Source organism: Megalobrama amblycephala, linkage group LG17 (assembly GCF_018812025.1).
Source record: "Megalobrama amblycephala isolate DHTTF-2021 linkage group LG17, ASM1881202v1, whole genome shotgun sequence".
Taxonomy (NCBI): Eukaryota; Metazoa; Chordata; class Actinopteri; order Cypriniformes; family Xenocyprididae; genus Megalobrama; species Megalobrama amblycephala.
The window spans coordinates 28,637,681-28,656,437 of NC_063060.1; the positions used below are offsets into that span (position 1 = coordinate 28,637,681).

The following is an 18,757-nucleotide window of genomic DNA, read 5'->3' on the forward strand; positions in this document are numbered from 1 at the left end:
TCTATTTTAATACACAGCCCACACAGACACAGGTGCCATGAAACAGAACCAAAAACACTCGATTACACATCCTTCTCAAATCTCACCAAAACCACACACAAAGCAACTGACCACCATTTTGCCTCCGGCAGTCTTGTGAGTAAGTGCCGGGTACTTAAATGGCAACCAGCGGAAATCCCCTACGCCTATTATAACTTCATGTCTTCCAGACACACAAACTGCAGTCTGCCCGATTCACAGCAACCCATTCAGTCCTATTAGATGAGCACTTCCTCTCTCGCTCTCTCTTTCTCTGTGTTTTCTGTTTAGCGACGAGTCACGGCGTATCTGCTTTATGCTAATTCACTCTTAGATCATTCAAAGGATTCAAAGAAGAGTCTACAAAGCAATACATTTAACAATGGAAAAGAAATATAATGATAGAAGTTTTCACAAAGAATGATTTTTACAAAGAAACACTGAAAGAAAAAGAAAATGCCATTTGCTTTGGGCGTCTGCTAAACAGACAAAAATACTTGCATATAAAAGCGTACACACTAAATAACAGTTATTCAAACGTGTTGGTGGAAAAGGAATCTTTCCTTTTTCTTTCTTTCTATTGAGATTTTTTTTTTTTTTTTTTTTGCCGGTCCACTCCACGAGGAGTGCTGTTTTAATGAGAGGAGCTACACGCACTGCCAAATCTCATGTCCCGGGCAACCAGAAAGCCTTCGCTAATTAGATGCAGAGCTTTCCAAAACACAGGGCTTGTCAATTCTCCCATCTCCCCTCTGGATTGTAAATCAAGAGTGCAGTGGAGGAAGGAGCGCACATTATGTCAGTGTGGGCTGAGTGATTTAAATTATACAAGAATTAGAATGGAAGCCCGGCCTCCTATGTTCTGTAGCATCAAGCCGATTGCTTCGATGAGAGAAGCGTTAAGCTTTATCCTTGCCTTGTAATGGCCGCTAATCACATATTAAGAGCTAAACAGACCTCACTTGACAGACGTATGCTATGGAAAGCATATTTTAGTAGGACATCCATTGAAAGTTTGAAACCTGTTGTGTCTGACTAGGGAATCATCAGAAGATTTCATTACCTGTGAAGGGTCTGGCCAGCAGTGACATTGCTGATTCCCTGCCGTGCTTAAACCTTTGAAGCTTACTGTATCATATTTGATATGTAAATTTCTATTTAGTGTATTTAGTATAATTATAAAAATGTCCCTTCAGGTTGTGGTACATGTATTTTTTTTTTTTTTGCTGTGAAAAGTAAATGTAAGAATAACTTTCATATTGTTAGTAATATTTCAAGATAAACACTTACTGGAATGAAGTAACTTGAGTTTACTTGATTTTTACTTGAACACCAAACAATGAATCTTATAATCAGTGTAACTTTATTACTTAAAGTTTGGCTTTTTTGACCAATTGCACGTTTTCAATTTACGAGATCCTCTTATGTAATGGCACTAAATAATACGGAATAAAAATAACAAAACATTAATCCCCCAAGCTCACATTAATGTAAGGAGCTCAGTGCTGGTATCATGGTGGGCATTGATCTCTGCACTTTAATTGGCTTCAGGCAGTGAATTTGCTCTTGTTTGGCAGAGAAAGAAATACTGTATTAGCCAAACCACACATTTCTTTTTGTGTCTCCTCTCATCAGGGTGCAAAGATAATGGAAACCTTTTGCCAGTGTCCTCACTCCATTTCTGAACAACAGCAAACATTCAGATAACAGTGAGAGTGTGTGGGATCTGCTTTACATGCTTTTTTTCTTAAGGAATACAGTTACTTAAAATTCAGCATGCAACAACTCTCTAAAGCTCCACCTGAAACCAGAACTTGTGTGACCAGCATGATTTAGACACAGAAAAAACACAGAAGTACCTCACAAAAATGACTAAATCACACAAAACACACGCACCAATTCATAAGGAATAAGTAGACTTTTTTTTAATTTCACTTCCTTTCTCAGTTCTTTGATAAAAATTTAGGCTAAAATAAAGTTTTGTTTCATCTTGCTTTCCAGTAAAAATATCTAAACATCACTAAAACAAGATAGATACACTTAACAAGCAAAACTAACAAAACAAAGACTTGTTATATTTATACTGTATATGTATTTGATGTCTTAAATGTAAATAATATAATATAATCAGAATAAATGAAATGATTTAAATTCTAAAATTTAAATATATACAATATATACACAATTATATTTAGTTATTTTCGTTTTCATGGACTTTTAGTTTGTATTCATCCTTTGCCTGTTTCCTGTGTTTCCTTTGTTACGGTTCCCGCCACTCATCAGTTTCCATGGACACTCATTAATTATCACAGCTGTATGTCATTGTCTCATTATCACTAGCCGCGTTTCCACTGCCGGGCCAAAGGCGGGCGTGCTAGTGCGTGCCAGGGCCAGTCGTGTTTCCACTGTCACTTCCGGGGCTTGATCGTGCCTCTTCTGTGCTTTCTCGGTGCCAAAGGCACGGGTTTTTCGGCCCGCCGAAAACCTTGGTCCAAAGCGGGCCAGCTGGGGCTTGAGGCGCGGTCGAGGTGAAAGGCAGGAGCTAATCGTAGTCAGGTGATGGTCTACGGGCTGAAATGGGTTGGGTTGTGTGACGTTTGATCAAGGGAGATGTGTTTAAGGGCGGTTTTTAGATCAGCGCTGCGGAGCTAGCAGACCGACAGTGGAAACGCAATTTTGGCCTCGGTGCCTAAGGTCTGTGGCCATAGGCCCAGCTCCGGCACGCTGTTATCCCTGGCTCGCACTGGCCCGACAGTGGAAAAGCGGCTAATGTGTATTTAAGTTCCTCTGTGTGCTCACTTCAGTTGTCTGGTATTGTTTGTGTCTTGCTACACGCTGGATTATTTGAGTTTGTTTTGTAAATAAATACTTTGCTTTGGACCATTTTTCATCCTTCTCTTCATCTTTCTCTTCATCCTTCTCTTCATCATCTGAACCTACACATGACAGAATACCAGACTCTAAAAAGGTGAAGAAAAATAGAGATTGCATCTATTAACATTCCCTCTATGGGGAGCGTGCCCAAGCCCAACAGGGTTGGGGGTTTTATATTTCAAAGAGGAAGGACCTTAGAGGAGTATGTGGAGGAGTTAATTGGCGCCAGCCACCTTGCCACCTGTGATGACATTATGCTTATGGAAGGGTTTTGGATCTGACTCGACGACAAGATCTGGCTGGTGATGCCCTGAAGAAACTCCTGCTAGACGCTGGTTAAGTACATCAGCTTCGCCCTGTGGGTGGACGGATCTTCTTTTGCTGTGGGAGAAGTAGAAGAGTTTCCAGCAGCCAGTGTCCGGTCCCACTCACCATCCAGACCGAGAGACCCAGCCATTACCCACCACGGACACTGAGCCTGAGCCAAAGCCCACAACAGAGCCAGAGCCAGCTGCCAAGTCTGTCCCGAAGCTAAGCCTGAGGTCCCGGCTGAGCAGGTGTGTGAGTCTGCTGAAAAATCTGTGCCAGTGGGAATATTGGTGGTAATAGATGAGGAGGAAAGCCTGATCGACTGGAAGTCAGATGTAGTGAATCCCACCCACGAACCAGCCAAGACAAATGTACGTTTGTCACCTCTGTCTTCATCGTCACTGCTCGTCCCGCCCAGCTCGGAATCTTCGATGCCTTCATCGCCGCTGGTCCTGTCCAGCCCTAGCTCTTCATCACCATCAGTCCTGTCCATCACCAAGAATGCATCGTCAACACCAGTCCTGTCCATCACCGAGAATTCGTCGTCACCACCAGTCCTGTCCATAACCGAGAGTTCATCATCACCATCAGTTCTGTCCTTCACAGAGTTTTGCATCACCACTATCCCTGTTCATTACAGAGATTCATCCACACCCAGACTTCCTCTTCTGCATGATCCACCGAAGCCAGCCATTTCCTTGGCTCTGCATCCACTGGCTCCCTTCAGCCCCTCACCATCAGCCCTACCATGCAACCCTGATCTGCCTTGGAGCTTCCGGTCCCCAGCTTTGCCCTGGCTCTGCCTTATCCCTCGGAGCCCTCAGTTCCACCTTGGACTGTCAACCAATCGGCTCCGCCATGGCTCATTGCACCCTCTGCTCCTCGCACCCTCGGCTCCATCTGGGAACTTCATCCATTTGGCTCCACTGGGCTCCCTTGTCCCACCGGCTTTGTCCTGGTCAGTCGTCATCCCACCATCGCCACGGACTTCCAGGCTGTCTTCTGCACTCCATCCCTCCACCCCAACGTCTCTATTGGGCTCCTCCATCCCTCAGGCTCCACCAGGGTCCTCACTCTCACACTAGCATCACCTTGGTTCTTTGACCTCGTGGTTCCACCTCAGTCACCCGTCGCCTGGACTCCATCTTGCCTTCAGTGTCACCGTGTCTCTCGGTCCATGGGACATCACCTAGATCTCACCATCTCCCTGTGTCACCTCAGTCGGTCGGGCTCAAAGACTACCTTTGCTCCTCCCTCCATCACTGCTGCCGTGGGTCACCTCCATCATGGCTATCTCCTGGGTTGCTCTGGGATCTCGTCAGCTGTCCATTCCCCGGATCCTACCACCATCCACTCCTCCATGGGCCCTTCCACCATCTTCCCCATGGCTCCTATCAGCTTCACCATGGCTACTAATTTTCCACCACTCATCAGTTTCCATGGACACTCATTATTATCACAGCTGTTTGTCGTTGTCTCATTGTTGTCTCTCACAGCTGTTTCTCGTTGTCTGTATGCTCACTTCAGTTGTCCAGTATTGTTTGTGTCTTGCCGCACATTACCTGCTTCTTGTGTATTGGATTATTTGAGTTTTTGTAAATAAATACTTTGTTTTGAAACCTTTTTCATCCTTCTCTTCATCATCTGAACCTACACATGACTATTGTCACATATCCTGCACCTGCTGTTTACGTCTACTCACCACTAGAGGTCACCCATTCACCATTAAGACTTTTTCAAGGCACACAGTTACAGGTTACTTCGGACTACATTTCCCATGTTCCATTGCCCTAATCACTTCCACACCTGTAGTCTATCACAAGGACTATAAAGTACTGACTCACAAGCTCACTGATCGTTGAGTATTGTTTAGCATTTATCACCATTTAGTTGATAGCTACTTTATGGAGCCATTCCATGTGTTCATAGTTTGTCTAGTCTTGCTCTTGCTAGTTTGCCCTGTGTCTTGATCCTTTCCTGGTTTCCATGTTCTGCCTGTTCTCTGCCTGCCCTGGACTCTTGCTCGCCTCGGATTACCTCTCTTGTCTGGACCTGTTTGGATACTGTTTGCCCCACGCCTGGAGCCTGAATATCTGGATTACCCTCTAGTCTTGCCCATTGGATTAAGTTCTTAGTTTGTTGACCTTTGCCTGTCCCTGAAATGATCTTTGTCTTGTCCATATCATAGTTGTGCCTTTGGTGAATAAAGGTTTTTGCAGATGGATCCGCACGCCTATTGTCTCAGTCCCTCTGTAACAACTATACTATAATATAAATACTTTGCATATAATAAAATTTGCAAGTTCTATAATAGATTACATCTTATAACTACATCTATTTTGCACAATTATAAGGTTTATCATCCTTATCTTTAAGAATGTTTAGAAATTTTTACTGGACAACAATTTAGAAAATTGTTTTTTGCAGAGTATTTGCATATATTGTTAAAAAAAATGATCTTCCAATGTTTTTAACTAAAAGCAAATAAGTGTCTAAACACCCTCCTCCCACTCCTAGTCTCCCAAAACCATGCTTGTTTCTGAACAGAGCTCTACAGACATCCTATTGGCATGAGAGAGAGAGAGAGATTTCGCCCCTCATGTTTTTCAAAATCATGTCGTAGACAAGGAATAGCACTTATCAGTTCACAGCGTTTTTGCCCCTCCATCACTTTTAACAGAAACACAAAGCTGTTTATGGAGAGAGAAACATTTGCATATGTTTGTATGCTTTCGTTTTTATGCTGTGTGAATACAGTGTAGTGATGGGGAAAATATCTTTTTGTGCAACTGTGAAATTTCAATGGAGGGCTGAGTTTGGCTGCGACCAAGAGAGAGAGAGACAAACATAATCACAATTCGAATAATTTAGTGATATTAAAAATAAATATATGGTAATTCCAGTCGAAAAACACGCCAGCTTTGATTATCTAACATTTCAGCACCCTCACATTTTGTGCTCTCTGTGTGTAATGTAATTCACAACTAAAGCCCAAAATAAAATAAAATAAAATAAAAAAACTCTCTTCGTTGATATCAATCACAGAAGATTTTGTTGGATTTGTGCAAAAGTAGATGGGTTTCACACCACATTTGACAGCACAGCATAGCTTAGGGCCACCATTGGTCAAACGGTCACGGGGTCACTAACCGGCTCGAGGAAGCCTGGGGCTTCTTTCACGGCAAGCAAAAGAAAGTAAATTACTCTCACGCCTTTTAGCATCACCCTCATGGCTATGTTGCTAACACCCACAACCTTAAACATCCTTCATTACTCAATAAAGCATTATCACCACACCAGGCGGATTTTGCCTGTTTAATTGCAACACAAATCACTAAAGGTTAACCAGAAAAACACCACAGAGAGTTGTGTTTTCTAAAACGAGCCTTAGGCGACCAGCCACAGAGAAGCTCACCTCTCCGACGAGCTCCTCCACGCGGGGGACGGGTTTGCCCTTCTGGTGACGTATGGTGGGAGGAGACTGGCCATCCCAATCGTGCAGCTCTTCTATGCTTTTTAGATACAGCAGCGCCTTCAGGCCTAAACAGTAGTCCTCAATCACTGTGAAGTCCTGATTCTGCACAGCACTGCACACCTGTTAAATATGCACAGATAAACAGACCTCAGGGCCAAGACTTAGTGAAAGACCAGTGATTACACTATCCACATCATCTTTTAGTGTGTGTGTCTTCTTAAAAGCAGAGTGTATTCAATGGTTCAATGCAACATAATAGAAAGAAAGCTGATTGTGTGGTTGCAGAGCAATAGGACTGAGTTTTATTTCATTTAAGTTATTTACTGATAATCTTCCTCTCTGCTGAAGCCCTGAAACCTCATTCACGTTCACATTCAATAAATGGCCAAACCTTTGAGCTACACACATCAGCCAGAAACAGCTCAAACTCTATTTCATTCTGCTGTTTAAGAATAATAGCACCTATTCTGTTCACTGTTTCTGAACATTGAATAGGCATTGAAAAGTTTGGGGTCTGTAAGATTTTTTTTTTTTAATTTTTTTTTTTTTAAAGAAATTAATACTTTTATTCAGCAAGAATATATTAAGAATCCACAAAAGATTTATATTAAAAAAAACTTTTTTTTTTCTTTTTTTTTAACTTTCTATTCATCAAAGAATCCTGATTTTTTTTTTAATCACGGTTTCCACAAAAATATTAAAGGGGACCTATTATGCCCCTTTTTACAACATGTAATTTAAGTCTCAGGTGTCCCCAGGATATGTCTGTGAAGTTTCAGCTCAAAATACCTCACAGATCATTTATTATACCATGTTGTAAAAACCCATTTTTGAGTGCTAGCAAAAACACGCTGTTTTTATGCATGTGTCTTTAAATGCAAATGAGCTGCTGCTCCCTGCCGCCTATCCAGAATAGCACTTCCTTCATTCACAGCTCCTGCATGCATCAGATACTATCGCGATCACGCTTAGGGACATCGCAGTTCTTCTTCATCATGAAAGTTTATTATCTGCATGGGTTTTAAAGCTATATCAGTTTAAACTTCCAATTTATTGTTTTCTGAGCGCACACATCTGAAACACATGCACAGAAAGCTGGCTGTCAGACGGCACGTCTCGTGAGCATTAACCCTTAAATGCATACCTCGGGTCTTTAGTGACCCGAGACGTCATTCACTACCCTCCTCCTCATTCATTTTTTAAAGTTAGACATCAACCTTCTTGGTATTCCTCAATCAATTCATTATAAAGAATATAACAAGAAAAAAATCATACAATTATAAAAGAATGCCTATTTTTGTATTCATTTTTTTGTAAAAATTGTATAGGGTCGCAAACGACCCGAGGTGTGTATGAGTGTACGTATATTTTTTCTGCACAACAACAATTGAATCTTAGATGACGGAATAAGTGCAATTCACCTTTATTCCACAAGGTGGCAATGTCTGATACACAATGATGAAGTGACGACTCATTCTGACAAAAAACGAAATAATAAGAAAAACATGAAATGGTTCAGCGATTTACTGCAGAGCAAGTACTGGACGCAATCAAATATGACTGTAACTGTTACTGGATGGATCTGGTGAAGCTGTTAGCGATCGAAATATTGATTTTGAAGATGTTGAAAATTATATAGTTTTGAGAATGCTTTTGAGATCGCGAAGGGGCTCATATTCATGACCTTAAACATTAAATTATAGCCTATTATTTGCTGAATTTACTGGGAATGAGCTCTGACGAGGGCCATGATTATGGCATAAAACATCTGCTCAAACTGAGCCCTTTCAAGCTCCAAAAGGTAACAAAATATGCTTTATTTTATTCTTCTGCAATTGTTACTCTAATATCAGAGGAGTTTTATATTATCGCGACAGGTAGAGATCCTTCCGTGGTAGATTAGATCCGGGTCAATAAAGACCCGAATATGTAAGAATGATTGGCAAAACAGTCATGCATTTAAGGGTTAAACTAACTTCTCTTTGACATTTTACTGTGCTTAAACTGCCAAATACACACAAGGTTATGTCAAAAACACACAAAGTTCACAAACAGTTATGTTGGTGAACGTAAACAGCTGTGGCGCATTCCCTTCAAAAATAAAACGAATCCACTGCATCATCAGTGGATGATGTTGGAGTAAATGAAGACTGTTATGTTCATTCTTACTTTTAACAACAAAACACCTCACCTGCTTTTCAGACATTCTTGTCACTACAGCAGCTCCAGCGTAGAGACAATGGTGGAAAGTGTACAACTCGCTCAGGGTGGAAACTATGCTAATACGGCAGAGTCAGTCAGCAGTCGTGGGCGGGGCCTGTGCAATGTGACGTCACATTGCTCAGAAAACGAAAACGGCTTGTTCAATGATACTGTTGAGGTTTTATGGGGATTAAAAAAAGGAGTGGGTGGATTTTTTTATCTTATAGTGTGGTTGTGTACATACATTGCCGACACACACTTATATTCAGACACCACGTATAAGTGAATTTCGCATAATAGGTCCCCTTTAAGCAGAACAACTGTTGTAATAATAAGAAATGTTTCCTAAACATAAAATCAGCATATTAGAATGATTTCTGAAGGATCATGTGGCACGGAAGACTGTAAAAGTGACTGCTGAAAATTCAGCTTTGTCATAATATTTAACAATATTACTGTTGTCACTGTATTTTAGAATAGCCTTGACAAACATAAGAGATTTCTTTCAAAAACATTAAAAATTCTTACTGACCCCAAACTTTTGAACTGTAGTGCATATATCTGTCTGACATCAGGAAGTTGTGGAAGAATGAGTCATTTAATTTTGAAAGTTACTGTGTTTTCATCGTACATTTTTTCTCTCTCTCTCGAAAGATCAAGGAAATTTTTATTCCTCATGATTTGACCTCTTCAATAATGAGATAAAGTCTGCCAGACAGTCTCAAGTTTAACAGACACAGAGACTATCCTAGATTCATCTTCTCCACCTTAGAGAGGCTGTTTAACCCCTCACCTCAAATATCATCTAAACGTTTCCCAACAGAAAAGTGCAATGTGTTTGCAGCATTCTTCACTGATAAAATCCACTGCCATCAGACAAACCATAGCTGGCACTTGTTCTTTTGGAGTGGTTTCTAACTCTCCATCTCCTGCTGTAAAAAGTAATATGTCCATTTTCCCACTCATCAGCCTTAATAAACTTACCCAGGTCACATCACTTATGAATTCTTTAAGGGTCCTTTTTTTTTGACCCATTACACACTAACTTGCTAAAAACGGTTTTAAACTCCTAATTACTGGACATCCTGAACATTGTTAATCAGTTCCTCCAGCAAGGATTTTTCCACATAATTTAAAGGCAGCAATTGCTAGGACTCTGGTGAAGCAAAGTGATCCTGATTCTCATCCAATCTTCTAGTTCTTGACAAAAATAATTGAAAACATGGTTTTATTAGAGCTCAATAACTGTCTCAACATTAATAATACTAATGAGACTTTCCAGCCTGGCCTTACCATAGCCCTAAAATTGCTTTTAAAAGATCTGCAGGTTGATAAGTTCTATCTGTCAATCTGTCAATCCTAGATCTTTCAGATCTCAGTGCATCTTTAAAACTGTGGTTAATAAGATTGTGCTTGACTGACCAACATATCAGTTTTAGTCCTAGACTATCCTACTTAAACAATGGTCAAAACAACGGTTTCTTATTGTATTCACAGAGACAAGAGTGGTCGCTATTTTCATTTTCAAACACTTGCAGTCTGTATAATTCATAAACACAACTTCATTCTTTAAATCTCTCCAACAGTGTAGCATTAGACGTTAGCCACGGAGCACTATCAAACTCATTCAGAATCAAATGTAAACATCCAAATAAATACCATACTTACGCGATTAGACATGCTGCATGACGAACACTTTGTAAAGATCCATTTTGAGGGTTATATTAGCTGTTTGAACTTTGTTTATGCAATGATAGAGTCGAGAGCTCGGGAGGGGGTGGAGAGCGCAAGCAATTAAAGGGGCCACAGCCTGAATCGGCGCATTTTTAATGATGCCTCAAAATAGGCAGTTACAAAAATTTATTTAAAAAAATCTATGGGGTATTTTGAGCTGAAACTTCACAGACACATTCAGGGGACACCTTAGACTTATATTACATCTTGTAAAAAAACCTTCGATGGCACCTTTAACACACTGCTGGACTGCACAGAATAATACTTTAAAAGTAAAAAGTGAAGATTAGCACTTTCAGAATCTATAGACTCGGTAACACTTTGGTATATTGAACACATATAAACTATTAACTATGACTTTTCCCTGAATAAACTCCTAATTTACTGCTTATTAATAGTTAGTATAAGGCATTAGTAAATAAGGCATTCATATGTGCTTAATAAGTACTAATAAATAGCCAATATCCTTGTAATATGCACGCTAATAAGCAACTAGTTAAAAGACCCTAAAATAAAGTGACATCAAAGACTCTTTTAAAAGTAAATATAGTTTTTATTTTGCCATATCTACACTTATTGTCTCTGAAGTTCAAAAAATTAGGAATCGTGACAGCAATGTTTGTAAAACAGCATATTATCACTTTCACAACATCTCTAAGTTATGCGATTTCTTTCCCCTTTTGACAGTGAGAATCTCATTCACGCTTTTGTCACATCTAAGGCTTTACTATTGCAATAGTGTTTTGGCTGGCCTATCTAAAAGCTCCACCAAACACTTACAAAGAGTTCAGAAAGCGGCTGTATGAATGCTGTCTCTTACTAGACTGAGAAATCACATCACTCCAGCGATTAAATCTCTTTACTGTTACATGTGCTGATTTCAAGATCCTCTTGAAATGTCTTTATAGTGTTTCCCCTATACCTTAGCAAAATGATTATTACATATAATCCAACTAGATCACTTAAATCACCCAGCAACTGCAACTTGCTGGTTCTACCTGAACACAACTTTAGTAAGTATGGTCCAAAATGGTGGAACTGAAAACCTGACAACCAAATTTAACAAGTTTACGTTTCTCTTCTCTCCTTGTTTGCATTATTTCTATCTGCCTATTCTATACTCTCTGTTTCCTTTCATAGATATGTGTTATTTTGTTTTTTTGCCGCACAAAAAGTATTCTCGTTGCTTCATAACATTAAGGTTGAACCACTGTAGGAACACAAACTGTTTTAAATATGTCTTTAGTAGCTTTCTGGGCATCTGAAAGTGTTAATTATCTTGTTGGCGATGCAGGCCTCACTGAGCCAACGGATTTTATCAAAAATATCTTAATTTGTGTTCTGAAGATGAATAAAGATCTTACGAGCATGGAACAACATGAGGGTGAGTAATTAATGACAGAATTTTCATTTTTGGGTGAACTAACCCTTTAAACTCTTTACATTTTACCATATTTTAAAATTTAATTTATTCCTGTGATGGCAAAGCTGAACTTTTTTCAGCATCATTACTCCAGTCTTCAGTGTCACATGATTCTTAAGAAATCATTCTAATATGCTGATTTGGTGATAATGAAAATTTTCTTCTTATTATTAATGTTGAGAACAGTTGTCTCAGTTGAGAACAGTTGCATTTTATCAGTATTCTCTGATGAATAGAAAGCATTCAATTTGAAATAGAATTCAGTGTAAATGTCTTTACTGTCACTTTGCTGTCACCCCAACTTTTAAACAGTAGTGTACACTCTTGTTATTCAGACAAATATACAACAAAAAGCACTTAACAGGGCCTTTAACGACACTAATATGTTTTTAGGCCACATGCTTTTTGATTTTCTCATTTTTATTCATTTACTTTTTCATTTTGAATGATAAAAATCAGTAAAGTGGCTTTGAGATAAATTAGATGAAAAATGCCTTTCAGATGAAAGCAATGTTCATAGGGCAACTCTGCTTTCAATTGTTAATAGGCAGGTATACCCTAGCATTCATCTGGAGTCACCCTGAAAGACACATGCTTGAAGTGCTTCTCAAATTGCCATATTAAACACATTTCTGTACATTACTTCTGAATCTGGATTTTTGCTGCATCTTTGGTAGGTTGAACGTACTTTAATATTACTGATGAAGTATGAACAATGGCACAACAACTGGAGCAAAAGCAATGTTTATCAGATCTTTATAGATAACTGCCTCACTTATATTACTGTAGTATTTTTTGAAACACTGTAGTTTTTATAGTAGTACATTTATGGATGAACTATAATGATTCTCTCAATACTTGTTGTGCATTGCACACACAAAACACAATGATGGTGACACTCAAAACCACAGCATTATGGGAAGAGATGCACTCCGAGCTGTCAACACAACACATCTCAAACAGAATACCAAACTTAAATAGTAACTGAATTATTAATGCCACGGTGCCTACATGGGAACATGACATATATATGACATACGTATATCTAGGGGGGATTATTACATTTTTTAACTATGATTAAAAAAAAAAAAAAGTCAAAAAGTGTCAAAATAAGACTTTAGCTTCAAAACTGGGAACTTTATAAACAGTTTGTAGAAGTGCTACATAAATAACACTTTCCTTATTTGCTTACTATCACATGTGTTGTTGTGCGTCTTCTCGAGTCTAAGAGAAGTTAACGTTGTTTGCCAGGGCAGCTCATTGGACTAATCTAATCCTTGCAGTATATGGAGCTACGATGTGTTCCTGTAACCCGCTGGTCACACTGATTCAACTGTAGTGTAGTGAGGAGTTGGCTAGTTTACAATTTCTCCTATTACTACGAGCCAGCACTCTGCTATTACATGTGGGTGTGATTAAAATGTTTTAATTCCAGTCTTTTTCCCCCCAGAACTCCCAGGCACTTGTGAAAACGTTATTTCTGCACATAATGAGTGTTTTGATTTATTTATTTAAAAAGAGATTTCGGAGGCTGTGGCATCATGTTGAGATAATGGGTTTATTTGCACTAACAACTTGTTCAGAGCCATGTTGTAAATTGCAATTTGCTTTGAAATTGTTGTTGCTCCTCGGCTGTAGCAGCTCTGTGTGAGCGTAGCCGTTTGTAGACTCCTTATTAAGGATTGATTAGAACTGACTACTTAATGCATGTTTAAACTCAGGAGTTAAGCATGCGTATCGTATAAAACAAAAATAATATGTTTTTACCCAAACCACGGTCCTACAAATTGGGACTTTATAAGGCTGAGGCGTGGTATAGCCTAGTAGATTAAAGTCTGATAAATAAAAGGTTGTAGTTTCCAGTCTTACAATCACTGGTGGAGCTGATGGTAGTTGGTGATGAATGTAAGTTACAGCTTACCTGCAGGACAGACGCTCCAGCATGGAGGAACTGTAATCCAGACTCTGCTGAATCAATGCCACCGGTAGCCAAGATTGGGAATCCAGGAAGTGCTCTTGCTATAGCTGACACGGCACGCAGAGCTATGGGGCGAATTGCATTGCCTATCCAAATACAGGACAAAAAAAAATTCATTTAATTGTAAAACAATAATTATATAAAATCAGTTCATACAGATTACAAATTCAGTTTGTGGCCGGAGGATGTCTCATACATTCACTACCATTCAAAAGTTTTATAGAAATTTACAGGACACATTCAATTGATATAAAGTTACATTAAATAAATGTATATGTTATTATAATGTATGTTACAAAAGTGTTTTTTGTTGTTTTTGTATCATGAAAAGTATCATGGTTTCCACAAAAAAATATTAAGCAGCATAACTGTTTTCAACATTGATAATAATAATAAAAAATGTTTCTTGAGCACCAAATTAGCATATAAGAATGATTTCTGAAGGATCATGTGGCCATATGAATTCAACTTTGCCATCACAGGAATAAAACATATTTTACAATTTTAAATATATTTAAAATCTTAAATTTGAAATGTATTCAAACAGAAAAGTTATTTTAAATTGTAATAACATTTCACAATTTTACTGTTTTACTGTATTTTTGATCAAATAAATGCAGCTTTGCTGGCAATAAGAGACTTCTTTCAAAAACATAAAAAAAAGTCTTACTGACCCCTTTTGAATGGTAGTGTATATATCAGTACTGCTTCAAACACAAAAGTCCTGCTTCCTAAAAATTTAACCAAAAGACAAATTCTTGCTCCGTTTCTTGCTCCATTTGAACTTCCGATGTAGGCAGCTTTTTAAGACCTTTCTTCAAAATCATAAGGTAAACATCTTAATTTCACTGTCTCCTAAGACACCTTGTCAAATTCTATTCAAATCTCTATGGTCCCAGAATGCAGCTATGTGAAAAGAATAAATCAAAGAGAAATATAAATTTGTAAACTATTATTTTATTTTATTCTCTCTCTCTCTCTCTCTATATATATATATATATGTAAAAGTCAACAAACAACATGTAAAAGACAACAGCGTTTTGGGGGCCTGAAAATGCAAACTTTTGAAAACAAGTTTTTGAAAATGATATAATTATAGTCTCCATGCAAACTACAAAAACATGAATTTGTGAAAACTTTGATGTCATTCGCATGTGTATTACATCTTCAGTCTATAGGCACATAAGTGACATTGCCAACTACTGGACTGGCATGCAAAAAACAGCAATTTTAGTTCTTTTCGTGTATCTTTGTGAACGGGGATCGTTTTGACAATGGTGTCATCTGTACACACACACACACACACACACACACACACACACACACACACACACACACACACACACACACACACACACACACACACACACACACACACAAAACCAAGCAAAGGAAAAACTTTTCCATTTTTAGTACATGGTTGTCGTGTAAACGTACCCTTAGTTAGAATATTTTACACAAGCGAGAGTATAAACACAACAAAGCTGTAAAAGTGGATTAGTAAGGAGCCCCTAAGGGGACATGGTGAAAAAAAAATGAGATTGCAGGTCAAATCTATCACAATGGCCCTTAGGGGCTCTGTAGATTAGTGAGTAGATGAGTTCACCTGTTCGGCATGATGACATTTAATGTCCCTGACAACCTCCATTTAGCAACCACCCTTTTCATTATGAGTGTGGGATTACTGATGTATTTTATACCACACAATATATATATTTCAATTCCTTATACCCATAAAAAAAAAGTACTCATTTCTGGGTTTTGAGACTCATTCCTGCAGCACTCTATTATGAGTCAAGTCTCCTGAGTTTGTGTGGCAGAGTTGCTTACTACGTAGAGTGTTTCATAAAATTCACTTATGAGGTTTGATATCTGTTAGGATAGACAGCAAAAATTTTTGTGAGGTTTTGTATCAGAGTGACTGTGTCTACAGGTGTCTGAGTTCACCTATGCAGCAGCACAACCCTCCCCTCCCCGTGCCTTTCTGTCTTCATCTCTCAGGATGGCAGGATTCCCTAATGAAAGCCGAGCGGCTTTCTGATCAGCCAGACAGATGGAAGTGTTTATCACATTACATTTAACCTCATTTTCCCAGCAGGTTCCCATTCATTGATCACAGCCGTACGTTTGTCCATATTCATTTCGTCGGCATGGCTCAGAACTCCACTTCCACCGTTTGATGGCTCGAGACAGCTTTCTTTTTTAGCCCCACTCTGGCATGCTAAACGATCCTCATCACCCACACTATTCCCAAATTGGGTAGATAAATTCAATCACGGCACATATTTTTTTGCATCCCCATGCCGCATGGTTAATTATGTACATATGGGCGCTTCCCTAAGCCTCTGGCATTTCCTGCCGCCCTTACTTTTTTTTCTGCTCTTCCACCTGTTGGCTGAATGGATGGCACGTCAGGTAGAATTTGTCATCTCTGCTCTATTCTGACAACCTAATATCATAAGAAGACATTACTCGGCTCGCAACGAAAGCCATTTGGGTGTGATTTAGAGATGGGGGTTCGGCTCACTGCAGCTTAAGTTGAGAGGCTGGAGCTCTGAACACATCATTTCTTAATGTCAGTGTGAGTCAAATATGTATCGAGGTAATAATGTCCCAGTAAGACATCTGGTTCCATACGATACAACTCATTTGGCGATGGGCTATTGTACTGTGAGTGATGTCACAATCACATTAATATGGACATGACTTGTGCAACAGAGGTTGAAAGCCATCAAAGCACTTGTCATCCGATGGCAGCCGACACCGATAATGTTGTCAGGCAGCACACTTCCACTCAAGAAAAGCTTGAGTCCTGTGATATTGTTGTGATGTTATTGTGGCACTGGCTCTGTCCTTCCCTGCGCTTTGTTCTTGTTTTTCACGCCAGCCGCGCTGACAGCTCCTGTTGCTCTGACAACCCCAACATGTCCTTGTCAAACAGGGTCGCTCACGCCTGTTTGTCACCAGTACCTGTGGTGAAGTTCTCGGCACAATTTCATTTAAACCTTCAAGTTCATCTTTCAATGGTCATCATGGCATAAATTTATACTCTATATTATATTTTTGACTTATTGAACTAACAAGTCAAATCACATTTTCCTTAAAGTTTTACTTAAAACTGTAAATGAAATGCAAACGATTATAATTGTTATAATCACAACCATATTGAAGATATGAATTGGCCAGTCTATAAACTATATTCAAGTGTCACAATTCAAAATGAGAGAGTATAGATTTTACTGTAATACTTAAAATGTAATTTTATTTGACCTTGTCATTTTTATGAATTTTTTAATTCAAACTTTGGGGAAATGTCCAACTTGTCTCTGGTGAGAATGCCCAAATTCTCCAATTATTCTCCAATCTTTCCACAAAAAGAGTACAACATAGGCTCTGTGTCACATCTGTTTTTTGGTTCACTTTTATAGTTTCATGTCTTTTATTGTGTAATTTCTTACAGTCATGTTTCCTGGTTCCTTGTCATGTGATTCCTTGCCATCATGTGATCATGTCTTGTGCTTCACTAGTCTTATTAGGCTTGTTTGAAATGAACTACACTAGCCTGTCACCGGCTGGTGAGATCTGCCGGTTGCCGTCAGGTCGGACACATCGTGCTTTCCGTAGTATGCTGAACCAACATCATTCATGGTGGACCACTAAATTTTTGCATTGATTGTAGCCGAAGAAGCGGATGCGACTGAAATTCCCAAGTTTTAAATATCAGATATTCAATATCAAGATTGGTTAAAAACAGGAATTTGTCTAAGAAAAAACACGCAACACACGTCGTCCTTGTCATCACAGAATCTGACCAATGAGAATAAAGTGTGTCGTCATCAAGGCTTTCACAGCCGATTTTGAGCAACTGCACCACCTGACCTAGGCGGCTGGTCTCGTTTTGCTCTTGCGGAACTTTGACTGCAAATGTGATCGTAAGGCGGCTGCAGCGCCAATCAAAGTCGGACAAATTTTCTAACCAGAATGCATTTCTTTTGTCAGAAGGCAGCTGATCTTTGTGGCGCTGCATTAAGTCGAACAAGTCTATTGTGTCATGTTCTGATTGGTTGTTCAGGTCATGTATTTCTCAGTTCTGTTTTGTGGTTGGTTTATTGTCTTGATTGTTCACAGGTGTTCTTTGTTTAGTCATTAGTCTCTAGGTATATACAGCCCATTGTGCCCATTGTTCATGTAACCACTGTTGGGGAGTTTTGTCAGGTCAGGTCTATGTTCAAGTTTATGTTCTAGCCAAGTTTAAGTCTAAGTCAAACGCTTTAGTTCAGGTGTCTCCAAACTTGGTCCTGGAGGGCCGCTGTCCTGCAAAGTTTAGCTTCAAACACAATTAAACACACCTGAACCAGCTAATCAAGGTCTGATTAGGCATACTAGAAATTTCCAGACAGGTGTGTTGAGGCAAGTTGGAGGTAAACTCTGCAAGACAGTGGCCCTCTAGGACCCAGTGTGGAGACCCCCGCTCTTGTTCATGTCATGTCATGGTTTGGTTTGGTTTTAAACCCTGATTTGTGTGGTTTAACAACAAATTTTGTTGCTATTTGTAATTGCAACAACCGCAATTTGCAATTAATAGAAAAATAAACTTTTTTAAAGTTGATAAAAAATAAAGGCTGTGGACACGTCAATGCCGTTTACCTTCGTGACCAGTCGTGTTCGAAAGTAGTCTAAATTCTGTCGGGTCGGGTTGGACTCGGGTCTAATTTTACTCGGGTATGTTTTGGGTCAGGTTAAA

At 39.2% G+C, this 18,757-nt stretch overlaps 1 protein-coding gene and 1 long non-coding RNA gene across 2 annotated transcripts in view; one reads left to right on the top strand and one right to left on the bottom strand.

The window, feature by feature from the left end:
• The window catches only part of LOC125250009, a 43,065-nt gene that overhangs the window by 20,298 nt on the left and 4,010 nt on the right, over window positions 1-18,757 (top strand). The gene's annotated exons all lie outside the window — the stretch shown is intronic.
• The window catches only part of dpydb (dihydropyrimidine dehydrogenase b), a 159,155-nt gene that overhangs the window by 8,046 nt on the left and 132,352 nt on the right, over window positions 1-18,757 (bottom strand). Inside the window, exons 19-20 of the mRNA XM_048162299.1 lie at window positions 13,957-14,099; window positions 6,617-6,796 (exon numbers count right to left, since the gene is read on the bottom strand). Coding sequence (XP_048018256.1) covers window positions 6,617-6,796; window positions 13,957-14,099 — 323 coding nt within the window. The remainder of the gene's footprint in view (window positions 1-6,616; window positions 6,797-13,956; window positions 14,100-18,757) is intronic.